The following is a 21,491-nucleotide window of genomic DNA, read 5'->3' as shown; positions in this document are numbered from 1 at the left end:
GAATATAAAAAGAAAAATAAATGGAGACAGACCTCAATGGATTAGTGATGTTTTATTAAGCAGTAGAGGGGCACATTTTCAAGAGGGAAAATGGTAACAGGCTGCAACAAGGGTCTGAATTTTATAGGTTTTAGCAGGGCCAGGTCATGGGAGGAGTTGGTCAGTTAATTTGGGCAGTTATTTTTGGTGATCAGGAGGATTTTGGCAGATAAAGGATATTGTAACAGGTCAGATTCCTGAGTTCCCTGTTTCCCTGAGGGTTTTGTAAGTTTCCATTTCCTTCATTCCAGACTCTAAAAGGGGTTTAGTTAGTTAGGGCAACATCATCATATCTGGCTACTTACTGCTGAGAAAGGGGCATCATCAGAATATCTTCTAGAGTCTGAAGGAAGAACATAGCTTTCACATGTTTTTGGATGGCGGTCCTGGAGATGCTGGAGACATATTCTGTTAGAAACCTCTGGATATGGTTAATGAAACATGGAAGAAGGAAAAGAAATAAGATAATCAGAAGAATGGGGTCATAATGGGCCAAATCCAGGCCAGGAGTCCGTCCTACTATCCAGGGGAGGAGGAGATGTTTGCTAGGTTAGGGGCTTGTTTCTTTAGCTTTCTTATCTTATCCTTTACTATTCCTGACTTATTAACACAGAAGCAACATTCATCCCCAAGGAAGAGGCAGAGGCCACCTCATCCTGCAGTAAGGAGATACAGGCCCCAACAATTTTGCAGAATGACAGAAGCCAGGGAATCCAATTTATTTTGTAAACTCAGTACGAAGTTGGCAACCTGTTAGATATCTTCAATAATCTGTACTGACAATTTTTTATAGTAGCGAATAGAGATTCCTAATTCTACTGCTCCTGTGCCAATCCTGGCAGGTACCTCAAGCCCTGTGAGTAAGGGAATAAACTGAAAGGGCTCTCTTATGAGTGGTTTGTACCGTTATCAGAATAGGCAAATTGTTTGTTAGCTAAAAACATCAATTTGAACAGTAAGGAAGACCAAGATACAGAGGCCAGTCCAATTTTTGTTAGGGAGGGGAAATATGAGCCTCACAAAGAAAAATACCTCTGAACTTAGCGGGCAGGGCTGTAGGGCTGACATAAGTGTTATGTTTTAAGTTCTGTTAAAAGAACTATTGTCTTTTCTTTCAAATGTCCAGGTATTGCTGTACTTTGGTTATAACTGTTTTGCTGGGTGTTTAAGCTAGTCAAATTGATCTTGTTCCTATCTGTTGTTAAGAGTCAGCTGAGTTCCCTCAGGGTATCACTCTTGGGAACTTGAGAGCAGCCTCTTAGTTCTTTTTTAGCTATCTGCCAGGATGTGTGAGGGTCTCCTTGACCATTTGGCTTCTCTTGGAAGCGTCAGGGAGGTCTCCTTCTCCAATGAACCCTCCTTTTTGCAGCATGCACACTGGTCAGTTTTCTTTTCTCCAGAATCTCATTTATCTCCCTGATTAGGCTGTCATGGGGCTCAGTGTCACAAAACCCTTAGAGAAGTCCCCTTGTTTCCTGGTTTCAAACTGGCTCAGAAAGGCAAGAGCCAAATATTGACTATTTTATCTTTTTGGACCCTTTTATTTCTTTAACTTTAGGGTCTAAGCTTTGGTCTTAAACATCCAGCAGGCCAGTTTCATCTGTCTTAAAGGAATAATACTGGGTTTTAACTGTGATGTCTATAACTTTTTAGTTATTCACCCCTTCTATTTATTTGGGGTCAGTATTAGTACTGGAAGTTAACCTTAAATCAACCTGTGTGTCCTATCGGTGATGGCCTATTATCTCAAATTAACTTAGACTATTATATTAGAACAGTGAGGCACTAAAAGATAACAGTTAAGGTTTACAAGAAAATACAAAATGAAATTAACAAGAGTAAAATATATTTAATTTGTACAATAGCTATGAACCAAGAAACTTAATTTTATTTTACTTTAAACTTTAGTTTGAAGTATACCAGCTTGGTAGAATGTTCTTATACTTTAAAGACTTATATACCTGGCATGTAGGGCAAAAAGCCAGTAAAAGTCCCATGCTTACACTGATGTTCTTATATTAACCAAGTTTAACTTTCAAAGAAAAGTTCAGAATCTTTAATGTAGTGTAATACTCTAAAATAACAGCTGTTGTTTAACCAGAGTTGTACAAACCCTAATTCCTTTAAGACTAGTTTCTGTTAAGAATAAACTTGACACCAGAAATAATTTTGATAGATAAGAGCAGATCAATGTTTTAAGAAATGTTTGTTACTTCAACTCATAGAGTATTAAACATTGGTTTATATCAGTATATTAATATTTGACCTTAGGGAAAAACCTGAAATAACTTTAACTGATTATGCTCCTTATATATGATCAATTGAGTTACACACAACTTTTTGAAATTTACCCTCCACATACCTTCTGTAAATTATTAAGACATTGTAAAATTTTTTACATTACCACTTTCTCATCCAGAAACATTTCTTTTTTCCTTCCAATTTCATACTAAAACATATTTCCATACCTAGAGCCTTCTTATATCTCTCTTCTAACTGTTGATACCTTTTAAAATTTATATTCTGAAACAATCATTATGAAATTTCTGAATTTGTCCAATTACTCCGATTAACAAGATGAAATACTTTATGCTATTTGCAGTATTTTAATTGAAAACCAATGGAAACTTTTGGGGATATTATACCTGTTAGAACTTTAACTCTTAGTAATCTTGCTTTAATGAAGAACCAGAAACAAAGCAATCTTAAACTCTTTGTTTCATTACCAATTTATAAGTAATACATTTAATATTTAAACATATTACCTTATGGAATTTAGGAAGTCAAGCCTATTTGATTTCATATTTAGCAGTTGATGTTTTACCACATTGACTTTGTAAATTAATTAGGTATCTCCTCTAACAAACACATTTATAATTAATCCCATTGATGTTGAAGTTAAATCTAATTTACTCATTTTTAACTATAAAATCCAAGATATCAGACAAGTATAGTTAACAGTACTAGCTATCTCTTCCTTGTTGAAGAAAAATCCTAGAAACAATTAATATTACATTCTAGACATTTTATAGAAACTATTAATTGTCTGACAACCTAGAAAAACTTATGTTAGTAATTTTAAAGATATTTTTAATCTGTTTACCTAATTTAAATTGAACTTTTTAAGTAATATGAACTAAAATTATTTGGATCCATTTCTCTTTTAAATTTTAATTTATGAGTACTCATTTATTTATATGCCAGTTCTGATATCATGTACATCACATATGGACAAAAGCACATATGTAGACCTAACAACACAATACACTGGTGTGCACACATACATAAAACAGACAGGAAACATGTTTCTTGTAGCTGTTTGTAGGTAGATAGGAAGCACACTACAGATGTTTATTAAATCCTCGATTAGATTTCAACCGTTAGAAATTAAAGCTTATCAGACTTTCACATTATGACTTAAATATAGAGGTCTATGCTATATGGAAATGCTAGATGTAAAGTCTAACAGCCATGGTGGACACTGAGATCAAAGGTTCAGGTGGCCACTTTTTCCTCAATGGTTATCAGATTTATTCCCAACATCACCATGTCTATGTATTTTTTTAGGATTTTGTAAAAGGAGATTCTTTAATGTATTTGAGGGCTAACCCTTGAAAAATTGGCCTCTTAACAAAGACAGAGTTTAAAACCTCTATCATTAGATAAAGTAAGACTGATTAGAAAAATATTTTAATTTAGGCACATAGGGTCAAATGTGAATTTACCATAAAACCATGAGCTCAAAAATATAGAATTTTAATGCTGGGAGCAGTGGTGCATGCCTGTAATCCCAGGAGCTTGGGAGGTAGAGGCAAGAGGATTACAAATTCAAAGCCAGCCTCAGCAATTTAGGGAGCCACTAAGCAACTCAGTGAGAGTCTGTCTCTAAATAAAATACAAAATAGGGCTGGGGATGGGGTTCAGAGGTCAGGTGCCCCTGAGTTCAAGTGCCCCTGAGTTCAATCCCCATTACAAATATATGTGTGTGTGTGTGTGTGTGTCTGTGTGTGTGTGTGTGTGTGTGTGTGTATAAAATTTTAAAAATCAGGAGTTCTAAAAAAGAAATGACATGGCCATAATTAGTAAAGGAGCATACAGAATATCTTTATCAGATCAGAGTTCACTTTTGGGTCAGATTAGAGTCAGTACTGACTCTAATACTGAATGTTGGAAGAATGAATAAGCCCTAGAATCCTTAGTTAAATATTCTTAAGGTAAAGAAGATTTGTATATATGAGATCATTCCATCTTCCTTGCCTATGTTATAGTGTTTAGGGAGGAACTTATTTTGAAAGCATCATGGTAGACTGCTAGGAGGAGATAATATAGCCAGCCATTTAGGTCCCACAAGTGGCTTGGATTTAAAAGTGACCTCCCCCCCACCACCTTTGGTCTCAACTAGTTTTCTGCAAGCCTTATAAACCTTGCCATCTCTGCAAGGCTTACAGAGCCTGCAGAGATAGAGATCTGAGAGAAGATAAGAAGTAAGGGAAGCTGTTTTTTCATGCATAGGACATTATGATCATTTTTTATTTCCCCAGGTGGTAATCAAGTCTGATTTAGATGCAGAAAATCATTAGGTATCTCCTTTATCTCAGATTTGATTAGGTCATCCCCTACTTCTGAGGACAAGACTTCCCTTTGAACAAAAAAAAAGAAAGGGAGGAAGGAAGGGAGGGAGGGAGGAAGGAAAGAAAGAGCAAGAGAATAAAAAGAACATGGGCATCTGTGCAGAGAAAACTGTCTCTTTGGCTAGCGGACATCTCCCCAATCTCACAGCCTCTAGGGGTCAGTAGTCTCTGCCTTTGCTTCCATGACTCTGGCTGAAGCCTCACTCTGAATGGAAGATACTAACTAACTTCTGATAACTATTTTAATTTAAGAGAAGATATTTGGCAGCTGGGTGTACCCTTAAAGTTTCTTAAGTGTTGCCTTTATCCTTTGGTGTCCTCATACTTTCGGGACCATGATTTCATATTATGCCCCTCAATTTGAAGTGGAAGGCAAGTCTTTTAGTGCTCTGGTGATATCTCCACTAAAGAAAATAATTTCAATTTCTGAAATAGGACAAATGAGGGGCAGTTTTACTTTAATTGAGACAGATTTTCTGTTTTTTTTCATACCAGATGAGGGTAACACAGAAGAAAATGTGTCTTATGAAAGTCTAGAGAAGGTAGAATAATCTTAAAAGATAGGGGAACTCTTGAGAACCTCTCATAATGGGTCCCTGTGGACAGTGTGGACAGAACTGGAGTAGAAGCATTTCTGAAGAAGGAGAGATTGTTTGACTCACGCTCTGGGGATTAATGGGTCACCTCTTTCCCAAAGACCTCAGATTAGACTGAGATTTCATATTAGGATCCAAGATTTATTGAGTGAGGGTGTCCTCTACCACTGGGTCAAGTCAATCAGAAACAGACAGACAGTGGTTGATATTTGGTACCCCTGAGGGCTGTCAGGTTCAGACTTTGGTCATGAGACCTTCATTCTCCACTGGGAAGTAGCCCTAGTAGCTGCCTAGTAGCTTGTCTCAAGCTTTCTTTTGTCCCATGCACCAAATTTCTCCCACAGAAAAGAAACTGAAGCAAGTCAGGACCAACATTCCCAACACCTGAATGAAGGGGAATTCATCCCACCTCTTGACTTTTGACTGATGGCAGGTCCCCATTATCATGTCAACTCTAGGTCACATTAGAAACATCTGAGAAACTTTAAGAAAAATATCTTTCAGAATCTCTAGAACTACACGTTACTGGATTTTAAAAGAACTTCTCAGGTGATTGAAACATAATCAGTTTTGAGAACCACAGATCTACATGGAATGATTAATGATGCTAGGGAAGTTAACTGGACATGAACAGGTGGGTAGGTGAAGGATAGTAAAGGGTGATAACTTACAGAGGAAATCAGACATTCATCAAAGAGAGTGTATAGGTTAGAGGACTGAGGATAATAGAGAACTTTATCAAAGCAGGCAAGAACAAAAACTGTCACTGGGCAATTCTCATTGTGACCACAGGAGGACAAAAGCTAAGCCATAATGCTCTCTGCTCCAGAGACATTAAAAGTCAAATTGGTAGAAAAGTGGGTTTTATGAAAAGCCTGATTTAAGTGAAGATGGAAACAACTTCATTCTTTCAAAGGTTCCATTTCCAGAAGCTCTGGGAAGAAGAAAACTTTTGGGGAGTGGAGGTGGGGGCTATGGTATACATTAGGACTAAAAGGTAAAATTTCACCAGTTGCAAACAAGTTTTCACTTCCAGGAATTTTCACAGGTTTTAACTCCTTCTGGCCCTGGGGACCTTACCATATCAAAGGAGTGAGACTTGGTAGATTCAGCATCTGCTTCTTCCAGTTTCAGCTGGGGGAGGGTTCTTGGAAAGTATGGTCTGTAAAAAACCTGTAAGACCCTCATTTACCTCTCTAAAATGACCCATTCAGTCTGTTCTGAATATCTATTCTCTATCTGTCTAATAAATTCCTACCTACTAGTGAGTGCAACTCTTTTGAAAGTCTTCCTGTGAGATTGCAAGAACAGGCAGCTGAAACCCACTACCATAGTTGCTTTGGCTCCACAGGCTGGTCTCACTTCGTAACAATGGTATCAGAATATAATTTATAATGCACTGCTTAAATAAAAGGCATTATTATCAAGATCACATTATTGACTTTCTACCAGTTAAAAAAAAACAAAATTACATTGTTTGTGTTTTAACCTTTTATTAATGTAGTAGCCTACTTTATGAAATTTGAATTTAAACCTAACACGGTAATGCAGGCTTGTAATCCCAATGACTTGGGAGGCTGAGGCAGGAGGATCCTTTGAGGCCAGCCAGGCAACTTATTGAGACCCTATCTCAAAATAAAATCAAAATGGTTAGGAGGTGGCTCAGTGGTAGAGTGCTTGCCTTAGTTTGTGTGAAGTCCTTGGTTCAATACCCAGTCCTATTTGAGGAAAAAAGGTAAACATATTTATGGAACTACATCATGATTTATTTGTATTGCAATAGATTCCTTAAGTTTTTCAAATGTTTTCTAAAGTGTTTCTACAAATAAGAATTTTATATTTATAAAATGTACTACTTAGTAGAAAGTCATTAAATACTTGCTTAATAAATGTAGGAAAGCTAGGTTTTTGTATATATGATCTTTTAAAAAGATTTTATTTTTGTTCTTTTTAGTTATATATGACAATAGAATATAATTTGACTTATTTATACAAACATGAGTACATTTTATTCCAATTTGGATCCCAGTCTTGTGGTTGCACATATGACCTTAATTTATCTTTACCAAACCATGTAAGGTAAAGAAATGAAGGCTCAGAGGTTAAATCACTTGTTAACATCATATTAACAAGTTAAAGGCAGAAAGAATTTAAACCGTGAATTTTGATGAAAAAACTTGATGTTCTTTCTATCTAGAAATCATTTAGAGAGTATAATACAGATTTCAAATTATAATGGTGTTTAATGAAAAATATTTTGTGAATGGACATTCACATTAGATTTAATTATAAATGATGTTTTCTACTCTTTATTAGTGCCTTGTATTGAGATAGAGGATATTTTATAAGTGCTTCTTTTATAAGTTTATCTTTCTCTCTATAGCAGTCTAGCATAGAGTTTCTTTATTTCTTATGAAAATTTATTTGTTTCATGTTACCCACTGTGTACATGTTTGTCTTCCTCAGTAGTTGATAATTTTCTCATGTGTTATTTTATCATTGGCTCCTTTACACACCTTTACATTGTAGATGTGATGCAGATAAATACATATGCACCATGCATATGTATATATATTCATAGACCAAGAATGGAATTTTTTTAATATTTATTTTTTAGTTCTAGGTGTACACATATCTTCACTTAGTTTTTATGTGGAGCTGAGAATCGAACCCAGTGCCTCACGCATGCTAGGCGAGCACGCTATCACTTGAGCCACATCCCCAGCCCCAAGAGTGGAATTTGTTAGGTCTTATTTCAGTCAAGTTTTAACTTAGGTGGGGGCTGGAAAAGCAAGAGCTTAAAGGTAGAACAAACCTTCATACCTATCTCTTCCTGTACTACTGTCATCCAAATGGATCTTGTAAAGCATAGAGAATAATTGCTATACAGGTCTCAATTCTCTCTCCTCCTTCTTTTTACATACCACGCTAATCTTGCAAAGAACATCATGTATATTGTAAAACAGTAACTGATAACTATCCTGGGATAAGTGCAATAATCTTTGGTTACAGAAAATCTATAGGTATAAATAAATGGGAAGAAATTCTTTAAAATTTTAGCACAGAACAGTTGCAGAAAATTAAAATGTAAAGGAAACACTTGTTTTCATGACTTTTTTTGGTCCTATGTTCTTAGAAAGAGAATTTACAACCTTTTAAACTACAAAATGATTACATGATAATTATGTTCTAAGAGATTAAAATATACTAACTTTTCTGCCCAAAATTTAAATTGTATATATATATATAAAAGTATTTTTTAAGAATTTTGCTATAACATTCCTTCTAAAAGGTAATCATTGAGCTGGGTTGTGGCTCAGCAGTAGAGTGCTCGCCTAGCACACGTGAGGCCCTGGGTTCAATCTTCAGCACCACATAAAAATAAAAAAAAAATAAAATAAAGGCATTGTGTCCAACTACAATTAAAAAAATAAATATTTTTAAGAGGTAAATTGAAGTATTTAGTGTAATTTTGCATATTCTATTAATTGAGTAATACTAATTACATACTTTCTCTTTGAGAAATAATGCCTTTGGTATGAAAATGGCAGCCTTAAAGAGTTAACTTAATTTTCTAAACTGATAAAGTAAGAATATTAAATAAGGTGACGAAATTTATACAGAAATTGCTTTACTATTAGTACTGCTGCTTTAAAATATTTAATAAATCATTTTATGTGACATTTCATTTGTATTTTCATTTGTGAAATTCTATCACAAATCTGCTGATTTGAATGCAAGGGGGGGTCCAGTGTGATGCTGGCAACACTGCTGATTTTAATTTCAAAGCAATCATTTTCTTTTTCTTTTTAATTAATTATTTATTCTAATTAGGTATATATGACAGCAGAATGCATTTTGATTCATTTTACACAATTGCAACACAGCTTTTCATTTCTCTGGTTATACGCAATGTAGCATCATACCATATGTGCAATCATACATGTACCTAGGGTAATGATGTCCATCTCATTGCACCATCTTTCCTTCAAAGCAGTCATTTTCAATGTAGAATTTTACCAGAGGTTAAAAAAATTCAACTTCATTTCTGTTAAATATTTTAGTAATTTTAATTTAGTTTATTTTTATACATTATTTTAATTATATTAATGTAATTTACATGACTATTGTTTTCAAGGAGATTCTAATAGCTAATTTTTTTCTTATTTATAGGTATATGTTTTATGGGTTAATTTTCCTCAGAAAATAGTTATTTTTCTAAGCTATTTACTTTTTCTAATACTAATGTGCTTAAGACACTCTAAAGCAAATCCCACAGGACACTGAACCACCATTTCCACCACCTGAATATCTTTTTTTTGTATAGTATTGGGGATTGAATCTGGTGCCTGTGCATGCATGCTATGCAAGTACTCTACCATCGAGCTACACCACAAGCCCCCAGTATCTTACATCTTTGCTTCAAAGATGTTTTCTTGCCAAGTGCAGTGGTGCATGCCTGTAATCCCAGCACCTCAGGAGGCTGAGGCAGGAGGATTCAAGTTCAAAGCCAGCCTTAGCAACTTAGCTAGGCCCTAAACAACTCAGTGGGACCCTGTATATAAATAAAATGGAAAAAAGGGCTGGGGATGTGGCTCAGTGGTTGAGTGCCCCTGAGTTCAATCCCCAGTACCAAAAAAAAAAAAAAAAGATTTTTTTTTGCTCAAGAAATCATGTATTCAGAAATCTGAAATTGTTTTGTGAATACATACTAAGGGTGAGGCTAAGTAATGTTTTGAAAGACCGTAAATGACAGTGTTTCTACCCTAAGGAATTTATCAAAAAATGTAAACTTATCTCTTTAGACTTTTTAAGGCATATACAGGCATATACTATATATACTAAAAGTACTATGACATATGATATAAGGAAATAAAGAAGCCCAAAGAACAGAGGCAAAGTGTGCTTTGGCAGGGGATGGGGGGGCGAGTGGAGGTTGACACAAATATGGAAAGCTTCTTGGGTTAGATATGAACAGTATTTCATCCATCTGAAATTTAGAAAAGGAGAATATTTTTCACAGACCAAATAGTTATACAAGTGTGTGAGCAGTAATATGTTAGGCATAAGCCTTGGCTTATAGTCCAATTCAACTGGAAAGGTATGTTAGTGCCTAATTATGAAGCAATTTAAATATTAAACTGAAATGTAGAGTTTATAAATTTGAGAGTTCTCCATGAAACTAATAAAATAAGAAAATCTAAGTTGAAATTGGCATTGGTATGTGGCATATATTGAGAGTTGGTTGAGAAGAAATAATGGCATGGCTTAAATTTGAGCAAATTTTAATGAAAGAATCCAAAGCCATAGTAATATGGCCAACTTGGAAAAAAAAAAAGATAATTTTAGGGTTTCAGGTTTGGATTATTGTAAGAATGAGAACGATAGGAAAAGAGGAGGTGTCAGCGGCATATATATTTCAAGGGGGAAAACTAAGTTTTAATAAATATATTAGGTCTAATCAGAGTTCAGCAGCCAACCTAGTTATCACTGCCACTCCTTTTACAGCATATATATATATATATATATATATATATATATATATATATATATATATATTTAAATTTGCATATGAGCAGTTGTTTTCAGATCTTGAAAACAAAAGCAGTCTTTATTTTTATAGTATATCTTAATTTATTTTTTAACTTATATTTCAACAGGAACAACATAAACAGACATTCCCATCACAGTTAAAGAAACAAGAGTCATCTAAGAGCCTGAAGAAGGTTATTGCAGCTTTGTCAAATCCAAAAGCAACCTCTAGCTCACCAGCATATCCAAAACAAACATTAGAAAACAACCACCCTAATCCATTCTTGACAAATGCACTTTTAGGTAATCACCAACCAAATGGAGTTATTCAAAGTGTCATTCAAGAAGCTCCTCTAGCACTTACTACCAAAACTAAAATACAGAGTAAGATGAATGAAAATATTGCTACTGCAAGTAGCAGCACCCCTTTTTCCTCACCTGTAAATTTGAGTACAAGTGGGAGAAGAACCCCAGGCAATCTGACACCTGTAATTCCCTCTGCCTCTTCTATATTGCATAATCAAGGGAAGGAAAAAACAGTTAGCAATAATGTAAACACATTAAAACCACAGCATCTCTCTCATCCTGCAAAATCTTTGGTGGAACAATTCAGAGGAACAGATTCAGACATTCCCAGTAGTAAAGATTCTGAAGATTCAAATGAGGATGAAGAGGAAGATGATGAGGAAGAAGATGAGGAAGATGATGAAGATGATGACTCTGATGACAGTCAATCAGGTTATTTTCCGTTTTAAATTTTAAAGTAGTTCTCTAGTTCTATGTGAACTAAAACATTTTAAAGATCTTAATTCAACGACTTGATATCATTCTCATTCATTTTGTTTCATATAGCTCTGTGCATTTCTATAATGAGCTGGTAAAATACAAGTGTAATTCATATTGGAAATTTTAATTTAAATTCTCATCTTGTTCATCTGACATTAACAATTAATAATTTTAAAGTGAATATAAATGATGCATGAATTAAACAATTTCATCAGCTTGCTTAATTTTCATTTCACTCAGGACTTCACTCTTTTTTTCCATCTCTTCTGCTACTTGTTAAAATATGTCACTACATATTTTGAACAAAGGTGTAATTTTAGTTACAATCATTCAGAAAGTAAAAAAAAAAATCAAAATCTCTATGAATGTCCATCAATAGCATAGAATTCATTAAATAACATAAGGGATTATGGAGTGACTCCTTAGTTTAATTTTGATTCATTTTCTAGTTTGTTTTTTTGAGGGGATGGAGATTAGTTTATAAAAATATAAAATAAAAAGTAAAATTTTAAATTCAGTGAAATGCATATTACATAATCTGTGGATTTGTTACTGGTAATTCAGTTATTTAACTATAAATTCTGTAGCAGCCAATAAGAATAGAAAAATATAGTCCATTATACAATTTAAAGTATAAGTTAAAAACAAACTACTTCTCAGAGTAAGAATAATCCTTCCTTATAATACATGGATATAATAATGCACGATAGGTAGTGAATATCAATATTCATCACTTTTAGAAATTAACTTTTATAATGAACCTCAATTTAGGCAGATAGTATTACACCACATAGAATTCCCCAGTCCTAGGGCTGGGGTTGTGGCTTAGCGGTAGAGCACTAGTCTAGCACGCGCAGGGCCCTGGGTTCGATCCTCAGCACCACATAGAAATAAATAAATAAAACAAAGGTATTGTGTCTGACTACGAATAAAAAAATTAAAAAAAAAATTCCTCAGTCCTGTTGTTCTCAAAATCTTTATGGTACAGTCCAAGTATACGTACTATATTTATCAAAGTTAATCCAATAATAGATTTTATATATCTGGAAGAATAGAGGCATTATACTTAGGATTGCATAACTAGGAAGACTTAAATTATAGAACAACAACTATCATATACTGCCAAAAAGGCAAAAGCAACCAAGAATCTCTCCTAGAAAACTGTTTTCTTTTACTCCAAATCCCAAATTAAGGATAATAGTGGTTCTAGACTTATCTTCCTTACATAGACTTGGTACGCTTCTTAAGCCATTGGAATCTCTCACTTTGGAAAGTCAATTATATTTCCTCTTTCTCCTTAGTTTCCCATTTTATTTAAAAGTGATTTTGAAGCCATCATGGCCATTAAGAATTAAGCCATTAAACAGAACTCATCATGTGAATAGTGTCATGTAAGAAGAATTATTTCAAGTCTTGAATAGAACTGACAATTTTAGAAGAATCTTGAGGCTTTATATGCCTACCATACATTGTTCTCTAATAGCTTATAAGATAATAATTTTTACATTTATTCTTTGGGAAAATCGATTATTTGGATTCTCAATCACAGATACTGGTTCCTCTGAACTATTCTGTTTGGATACAAAGTACAAATTATTGGTCATTATCTAGTTATAATATCCAAGTGCTTCTTTCACTTCCCAGAATCAGATAGTAATTCAGAATCAGATTCAGAAGGATCAGAAGAAGAAGATGATGATGATAAAGACCAAGATGAATCAGATAGCGATACTGAAGGAGAGAAAACTTCACTGAAACTGAATAAAACAACTTCCTCTGTCAAAAGCCCTTCCATCAGTCTCACAGCTCACTCAACACCTCGTAACCTCCACATAGGAAAAGCCCCAGGCTCTCCTCCTGCTGCCTTATGTTCTGAATCCCAGTCACCTGCTTTTCTTGGCACATCTTCTTCCACACTTACTTCAAGTCCACACTCTGGTACCTACAGTTTATTTTTATTATTGTAAAGTAGAAGTCAAACCATAGCAAGAATTTATATTTACACTGTGGTCTGGAGATGATCTCATTGGAATCAAATGTTATGGCTAGACTTTATTTAGGTTGGCTAAGAAAGTCAGCATGTATTTTCAAAGGATATTACCTGATCTATGTTAAATTTTTCCATATTTTCAATTTAAGAATCTGATTAATGACAGTTCTTGATTGAATCCTTTTCTGTTTTTGTGATCAAATGATAATTGGATTTTTTATACTTTATAAAAAATATCACCTGGACAATTCTGTTTCTGCCAACATGTAGCCAGTGTCACTTCTATTAGTAACATTCTTATTCCATTAACATCCTTTTGTTTTTTTGTACTTTATTTTTTTTACTTTTTATAAACTTCAGAGGTCTTTATTAAAAGTCTCCACATTTGACATTCCCAAACCACTGTCTATTCTAATTCAATAACTAAGAAAATATAGATTTACTGAGTAAAATATTTTGTTTTCTTTTAACTCATTTCACTCTCTTCTTCGCAATTTCTGGTTTTACTTTCATTTACCACAAACCATTATGATATCCCACTAATTTAAGATTAATTTATTTATATTTGTGAATCTTCATCTTTGTCTCTGAAAAAATTTACATATAATCATAATTCTATTTGTTTGGTGACATAGGTTAATTAAAATGCCTAGTTGTGTTTTTGGTCATGGGTGTATATGGACATAAAATTGTCTTAAAATGTATGACCCAGTTAGTTAAAATTTTTAGCATCAGAAAAGTCATATTTTCAAAGAAAACAACTATAAATAGGTTTTCTGAAGCCTCTGTTATATCCCGCCTACTTCTTCAGCCATTCCCTTAATAACAGATGGGAAGAAAGCTATGTTTTTTTTACCTTGGACTATATTTTCTTCAGAGAGTAAGACTAGTGATTCTGTCATTTAGATAAAAAAATTTTCTGCCTTATATAATGTGTTTTGTTGAAAACCATTAAAAAATCATGTATAAATTTCAGAAATACACTAATATTCCAAGTCATTAAAAATGTTTTTAAAGAAAATTTTCTAAACTGTCATAAAGTTGTCATCAATATAAATTAGTCTTTTATATTAACTAGTTGAATTTTCTTAAAGGCAATTCCAAAAGAAGAAGAGTTACAGATGAACGCGAACTGCGTATTCCTTTGGAATATGGGTATGCAAATAAGGTTTTTCTTTTTGTTTTCCTCCATATATTTATGCATGTTTGATGTATGTGTTTTCATTCTCTACTATTACCAAAAAAAGTTAACATACTGCATAGTATTATAGTAGAAGAGCCAGAGCAAAGGGCAAACAAATCAATATATCAGAAAACTAAAATTAAACCTATACTGTGCCAAAGTATGGTAGAGTTAGGGGTGGGATCATGCGGTCTTAAAAAGAACCAAGAACAAGTCATAAGGTAGAGAACAGGAATATAGTTAAGATTGTTAGATTTTGTGAAGATAGAATTAAAGGACAGTGAAAGCTTCTATATTTAAAATGAGGGACTCCAGCAGAGTTTGGCTAAAATGGTTTAATTAGAAATGACAAGTTTCAGATTGGATATACTTGATCTCAAAATGACAGAAAGCTAGATTTACTTTACTCTTCTCACTTTAAGCTTTTCAGATGTAAATATATACTCTGTATATTCTCACACATGTAACTAAAATGTCTAAGTGCTCAAACTAATTCCAGTTATGATTTCTAAAAAATGTAATAGAGTTTAATGTTTGTAAATTGAATCTTTGATTAATTTTTTAATTGAATCTACATAGTTTCAGTAGTAAATTATTTGAGTTTTATGGTTAGAGATTTATTTTTGTTTTCTTTATATTTTTCATGATTTGAAGAAGATGTATACTTTATATCTTTTTTTTTTTTTAGTTTTTGAAAGCTATGTTAAAAGTAAAGTATGTCATAACCCTCCTTTCTGTTATATGTAGCTGGCAGAGAGAGACAAGAATAAGAAACTTTGGAGGGCGCCTTCAAGGAGAAGTAGCATATTATGCTCCATGTGGAAAGAAACTTAGGCAGTACCCTGAAGTAATAAAGGTACATATTTTTCACCAAATAACATATATTTGGTGCATATTAAGCATGCTCATGCAAAGAAAAAGTGCATTCCTTTCTCACATAAACTTTTTGATGCAAAATATTCTCTTGTGTGGGTCTAAAATGCTTAACCTAAGTTGATCTACAAATCCAAAGCCCCCTTGATAGTATATACAAAACATTAGTGTCCTGAAGCTAGCTATACATCAAAGCTGGGTTGTAATTATTAAAACCTGAAGTGGAAAAATATGTGATTTTTTCAGTATCTCAGCAGAAATGGAATAATGGATATCTCAAGGGACAATTTCAGCTTCAGTGCAAAAATAAGAGTGGGTGACTTCTATGAAGCCAGAGATGGACCGCAGGTATCCACTTTTTAAAAAGTATAGTCTTTGAACCAAAAAGTAGTAACCATAACCTCAACGAAGTAAATTTCACTACTGAAATTAGTCAAAGCATTGCCTTTTGTTAGTTAATTAATATAGCTATATATAAAACTTTGTGGTAAACACTAAGGCCTCAATTTACTCTGTTTCAGTAACAAGGAGCTTTGACATACAGACTTCTTTTTCATATTTAAGTAAACTTTTTCCTGTTTATTAATTCAGTCAATAATTTTATAGTTTATAATTTTATAGTTTATACTAGCATAAAAGTAACTGCATGTTAATGTAAAATATAGGGAGAAATATACTACTTCCTAAAAGGTCAAAAAAAAATTTTAAACTAATGCAAATAGGAAAATCACATTATTGTAAATGAGTCCAAGAGAGGATAAATATGCTTTAGTTTTTTGAAAGGAAAGAAATTAAATTTCCACTTGATTAAGTCACACCATATGATGTACTTTCACAAGTTTTGTAATTTGAAAGTAAGGATCCTTAAAATTAGGGAAGTGAAATTTTTATGTTTCTGCAGAAACTGAATTTTAAATTAATTACACACATTTATCATCACAGTTTCCTTTGAGCTTGAAGTATACAACCTATCAGTCACCAAAAAGAACCTTCTAAGAAGATCTCATTTCCTGTGTGTTTCCTTTAATGTTTTCCCTTTATTCCTTACTTGTGCTTTGTATGCTTATTATTTCCTTTGACATTATCATCTCCATTGAAAGGAGTCCCCTTTTAAGGAGGGATGAGACCTAGATTCTTGTTAATCCATAAAATAGTTTTGTGATTCTGAACAACAGTAACAAAATAATACCCTGTTCTCCTTTAATTTATTTATATGCCAAATAGAATAATAATTACACTTGCCTCCTAGAATTATGGCAATGTTAAAATTAGATCATATGCATGAAAATGTTTCAAAAAGGTTAAAATGGTCAGCCAACTGAAGGTGATATTTGTTTCTTTAATTATATATACATACATACACACACACGCATATATATTCTTTTAGTTGTAGATGAACACAACATCTTTTTTCATTTTTATTTGGTGCTGAGGATCAAAACCGGTGCCTCTCACGTGTGAGGCAGGTGCTCTACCACTGAGTTATAGCCCCAGCCCAATATTTGCTTTCTTCATTGAACCTTTCTTTCGACACATTATAATCTACAGAAAGAAATTTTTTTCTGTCATTGAGTATTTTCTTTGTGAATAGGAAGACTTTTCAATCCTCTCTTACCCAGTGATTTTATAGAGAGAGAAGTAGAAAAGACTTTCCCATTCTGTAATTTTAAAAGACTTAGGGATTTTCTAAGGATACATGGTCTTAAAAAGAACTCAAGGTTCTAAAAAATATGCTTTCATATACATCATGTAACCTATTTTCTGCCATTGTTGTCCATGACTTTTTAAGGAACAAATTGTATGCAGATCTATTTGACTCTTTATTGGTAGTTCTAATATACAAAAATGTATTTACCTCAGGTTTAACTTTTTTATATAAATATATTATGTGATTTTTTTTCATTTTTCTTTTTACTTGTTAACACACAACAACAACAACAACAACAATTTAGACTAAAACTGCCACCAACCACCAAGTAGCACCAACCACAGTGCTATTTTACTCATCCATATGTATAGGATCAGGTTTTTAGTCAGAAAACATAAGGTAATAATTTTTTTAATTCTTATTTTTAATCTTTGGTTCATATTATAAGCTCCTCACTTATTTATGCCAAAGATATTTTATGTTTTTAAGTTCACTAGATTTTTGCTCTAAGAGTAAAGCTAATTGCTATTCAATATATAAAGGATTTTTAGTTTTGTATCAGTGATAATTAGACTTAATCTATAAAGCCTTATTACCCAAAGCAGAATGTTCTTTGACATTCATTCACTTTTTATTAAACATAATCAGTGTTGTTCAAATGCATATTGTCTGTTAAAATCAATTCCAATCAACAAAATATGATGAATTACTAAAATCATAATATGTTCAGCTGTCAACATTTCCACAGAGTGCTAGGGGGAAATATTAGCAATTTTGAAAGCACTTCTCTTAGTTAAAATAAATGAGTGAGTTGGATTCATTTCAGGATACTTTTAGAGAACAGGTAAGTAATCTAAATAGGTGTTTTAGAAAATTAATTAGAGAAGTGTATAGTTGTAGAGCCATATGCACTTCTTTCATTTGTATAGATAAGCATATGATTAATTAGATATGTGTATAATTATGTAAAAATTGGTTACATATTTTTGTTTGAGTAATCATATGAAATTATTTTGATCAGTTTAAATTCTGCACAATATCTACAATATAGTTTGGCACAAATGAAATACTACCATGCAGTGATAATTATATGTATTTATAATGTATCTAACTTTATACACATTTTATTAGTGATTTAATGGCTAAAAATGTATCAAAAAGCAAAATTGTACATACCAAAAGATCAAAAGGAAATGTGTCAAAACTTTAAAAATGCGTGTAATATTTGACAATAGAGTGGATTTTTTTGTTTTGCTTTTTATGTTCTTTTGTATTTTGTTTTCTGAAATTTTTTTGTATTAAGTATTTAATGTAAAAAACAATATCTTTTAAAAATAATACTTCTCCAGGTTGTAATTCAAATAAAGCTTAGAATTTGTGGTTGGAAATTGTAAATAATGATCGCAAATGTTCCAGGCTTTATATATCCATTGAGTGATAGGAAATGATATGTTTTATTTACATATTCATTAGTACTCTTCTTTGTTGGTTTTCACCATCCTGGGACTATAGCATCTAGGTCCTGGTACATGCTTGGCAGGCGCTCTACCACTGAGCTACATCTCTACCCTTATAAAAATATTATTTTTAAGAAGGTCTTCCTGAGTTGCCAATGCTGGCTTTGAACTTGTGATCAATCTGCTTCAGCCTGCCATGCTCCACTGTCAACAGCTTAATTTATTTATAGCATTTTATTTTTTTTTTACTTTTATTTTTTTAAATATTTATTTTTTAGGTGTAGATGGACACAACACAATGCCTTTATTTTTATATGGTGCTGAGGATCGAACCCGGGTCCCGCCCGTGCTAGGCGAGTGCTCTATCTCTGAGCCAAATCCTAGCCCTATTAGCATTTTAAATCAGTCTCCAAATAAAATATTTTACTTGTAAATATGTTTTCACCATCATGTTTTTCTTTCTTCTCTTAAAATATACCAATAAAAATTATTAGTTCTGCAGGTTCTAGTTTTAATTGAAGCTTTTCAAAAATTGCATCAGTGGTCTTTCAAAGCTTTATATTTTATAGATGAAACTACTGAGATAATTTCTCCTAGAAGGTAAATACCTGCAATGGAAAATGATGATTATTTTGTATAAATTAATCATTTTTTATTTAATGTTTCTGATATTAAGATAATAATTAAATACGAATTTTTAGCAATAAACATTTGTTGAAAATAGTGACTAAGGGCTGGGGTTTGTAGCTCAATTGTTGAGCGCTTGCCTTGCATGCATAAGGCACTGGGTTCGATCCTCAGCACTATATAAGAAAATAAATAAAACAAGATATAGAAAAAAAAGAAATAGTGATATGTATGATAACTCATTTATTGACATTTAAGTGAATTCATTCTTACCCAAAGAACAACAATCTAATGATTACCTCTAAAAAGAAAAAAGAAGCCCTTAATTTGAAGTGAATTGAGTAATTAAGATATGGGGGTAAAAAGCCTTTAATCTATTCATTATCAGTTTTATTTATTTCAGTCCACAAGTATGGTCAGAGATTTGTAGAATCAGCCACCTCTCAGCATCTACTGATAGATATCAAACACTTCTTACTACCTTAACTTTAGGGGTGATAAACATCATGAAACAAATAGTAATGTTGTCTGTAAGTCTGTGCTATACTGGCTAGCTACCTTCTAATGAAGTTCTGTGGGCTGTTTTAGCCTCTTTAGTTTAGAAAAGGGTATAAGATAAGATAAAGAGGTTTTTTTAAAATTATTTTCTTTATTATTTAGTTACTTTAATTAGGTATCCTGTAATTTCTTTCTTTCTTTTTTCTTTCTTTTTTTTTGGTGTGGTGCTGCGAGGAAAGCATTCTACCAACTGAGCTATATCCACAGCCCAAGAGTTTTTTTTTTTTTCCTTTTTAACAGATTTCTGTTCTGTTACATTATATAGAACTTGTTGAACCTAATGCTTGTCATTTATTTTATTTTAGTTTATTGTCAGAATAATAGAAAGTAAGGTCAAGTTAGATTTTGGTAAAACATAGTTTTTTTGTTTAACTAAATATAATGCTAAAATAAAAGTTATTCACATTTTCCTCAGAATATATGAAAGTTTCAATTATAAGTAACAGAGATTATTTTAAAATATATAATGATCTACTAAAAAACATTTTTTGTGAATTATAGAAAAAAACATTTAAGCACAAATATTACATTTATGATCATTTAAAAAAAAAACACCTGGGAATTTCAGAAGCATTTCAAGTGTTGAATATCTAATCACTCAGTCCAAAAATGCAAAGGAAGATACACAGATGAAACAATTAAAAAATAATGCTGAAATCATTGCTTTTTTTTTCTATTTAAGATGTTATATTTGGGGGAAAAAAGCATTCTTCAAATGGTATAATGCCATATGGAAAATAAAGTGTAGTTCTTTCTGAAAAGAGCCTTTTTTCATAGTCATTTAATTAATAAATGTTTATGGCAAATATATTTAACGTGGCAGGCATTTTTCCCTCAAATAAATGTTGTCTGAAGGCATTTTTTCCATAAGAGAAATTGTGAACTTATTTTTTACTGCAGAAAAGTTGAAAGCCAGAAGTTGAATAAAAATCACTGTTACTGGAGAGACTAAAGAAAAATAGAAGTTATGATCATTGGTTTAGAGCACCCTGTTCTGGAGAATTTATTCTGATGCTGACCAGCTAAAATTAAGATTTTGTTAATTAAATGTAAGAGGAAACTTCACAATAAGTTAGTCAACACAAAATCTCTGGCACAATTGTAATGCTGGTAATTATTTCAAATTAAGAACAAAAGATTGGGAGTCAACAACCAGAGTTCTTTGCTGTTAACTGTCACACCTCGTGCAACATAGCTGTGGGCACATTTGGACACTGAGAACATGAAGGATCAGTACCAGAAGTCTAAAAGTCTAGAAATTTATGTCATTGATTTACCAGGTAGGATTTTTGTGGCTAGACAAGTCCAAGTGTGGAGCTGAAGAGGAAATATTGAAAGTTATCACTCTCAGAAGGTAACCTACTGTGAGTAACTAGATAGTGAAGTCAGCCTTATGGAAGCAGTTGTTTCAAACCACATCTTTCTCAACTGTTTCTAATAGATGATACCCCTCCCCCACTAGAGACAGCTATTATTCTTTCACATTTTTGAAGTGATATTCAAAATAGTATGTAGTGTTAAGAAGCTATATGACTAAAGTAGATTACTAATTCTAATGCTATTAAGTATAG

At 32.7% G+C, this 21,491-nt stretch overlaps 1 protein-coding gene across 21 annotated transcripts in view; it reads left to right on the top strand.

Annotated features, from left to right (window-relative positions):
- Positions 1-21,491, top strand: part of Baz2b (bromodomain adjacent to zinc finger domain 2B) — a 361,835-nt gene that overhangs the window by 263,830 nt on the left and 76,514 nt on the right. For 15 of the 21 annotated variants that reach the window (XM_058584941.1, XM_046462280.2, XM_046462283.2 and 12 more), the window contains 5 exons: positions 10,927-11,536; positions 13,229-13,522; positions 14,669-14,729; positions 15,505-15,613; positions 15,877-15,978. In XM_058584941.1, coding sequence (XP_058440924.1) covers positions 10,927-11,536; positions 13,229-13,522; positions 14,669-14,729; positions 15,505-15,613; positions 15,877-15,978 — 1,176 coding nt within the window. The remainder of the gene's footprint in view (positions 1-10,926; positions 11,537-13,228; positions 13,523-14,668; positions 14,730-15,504; positions 15,614-15,876; positions 15,979-21,491) is intronic. The other 6 variants (XM_046462296.2, XM_046462285.2, XM_046462289.2 and 3 more) reach the window with 2 other exon arrangements.

Source organism: Marmota monax, unplaced genomic scaffold, assembly GCF_021218885.2.
Source record: "Marmota monax isolate L192 unplaced genomic scaffold, Marmota_monax_Labrador192_F-V1.1 WCK01_AAM20220418_F8-fsc00129, whole genome shotgun sequence".
NCBI classification, from domain to species: Eukaryota; Metazoa; Chordata; class Mammalia; order Rodentia; family Sciuridae; genus Marmota; species Marmota monax.
Note: the sequence above shows the minus strand (reverse complement) of the source record. Positions and strands in the feature narration are given on the sequence as shown.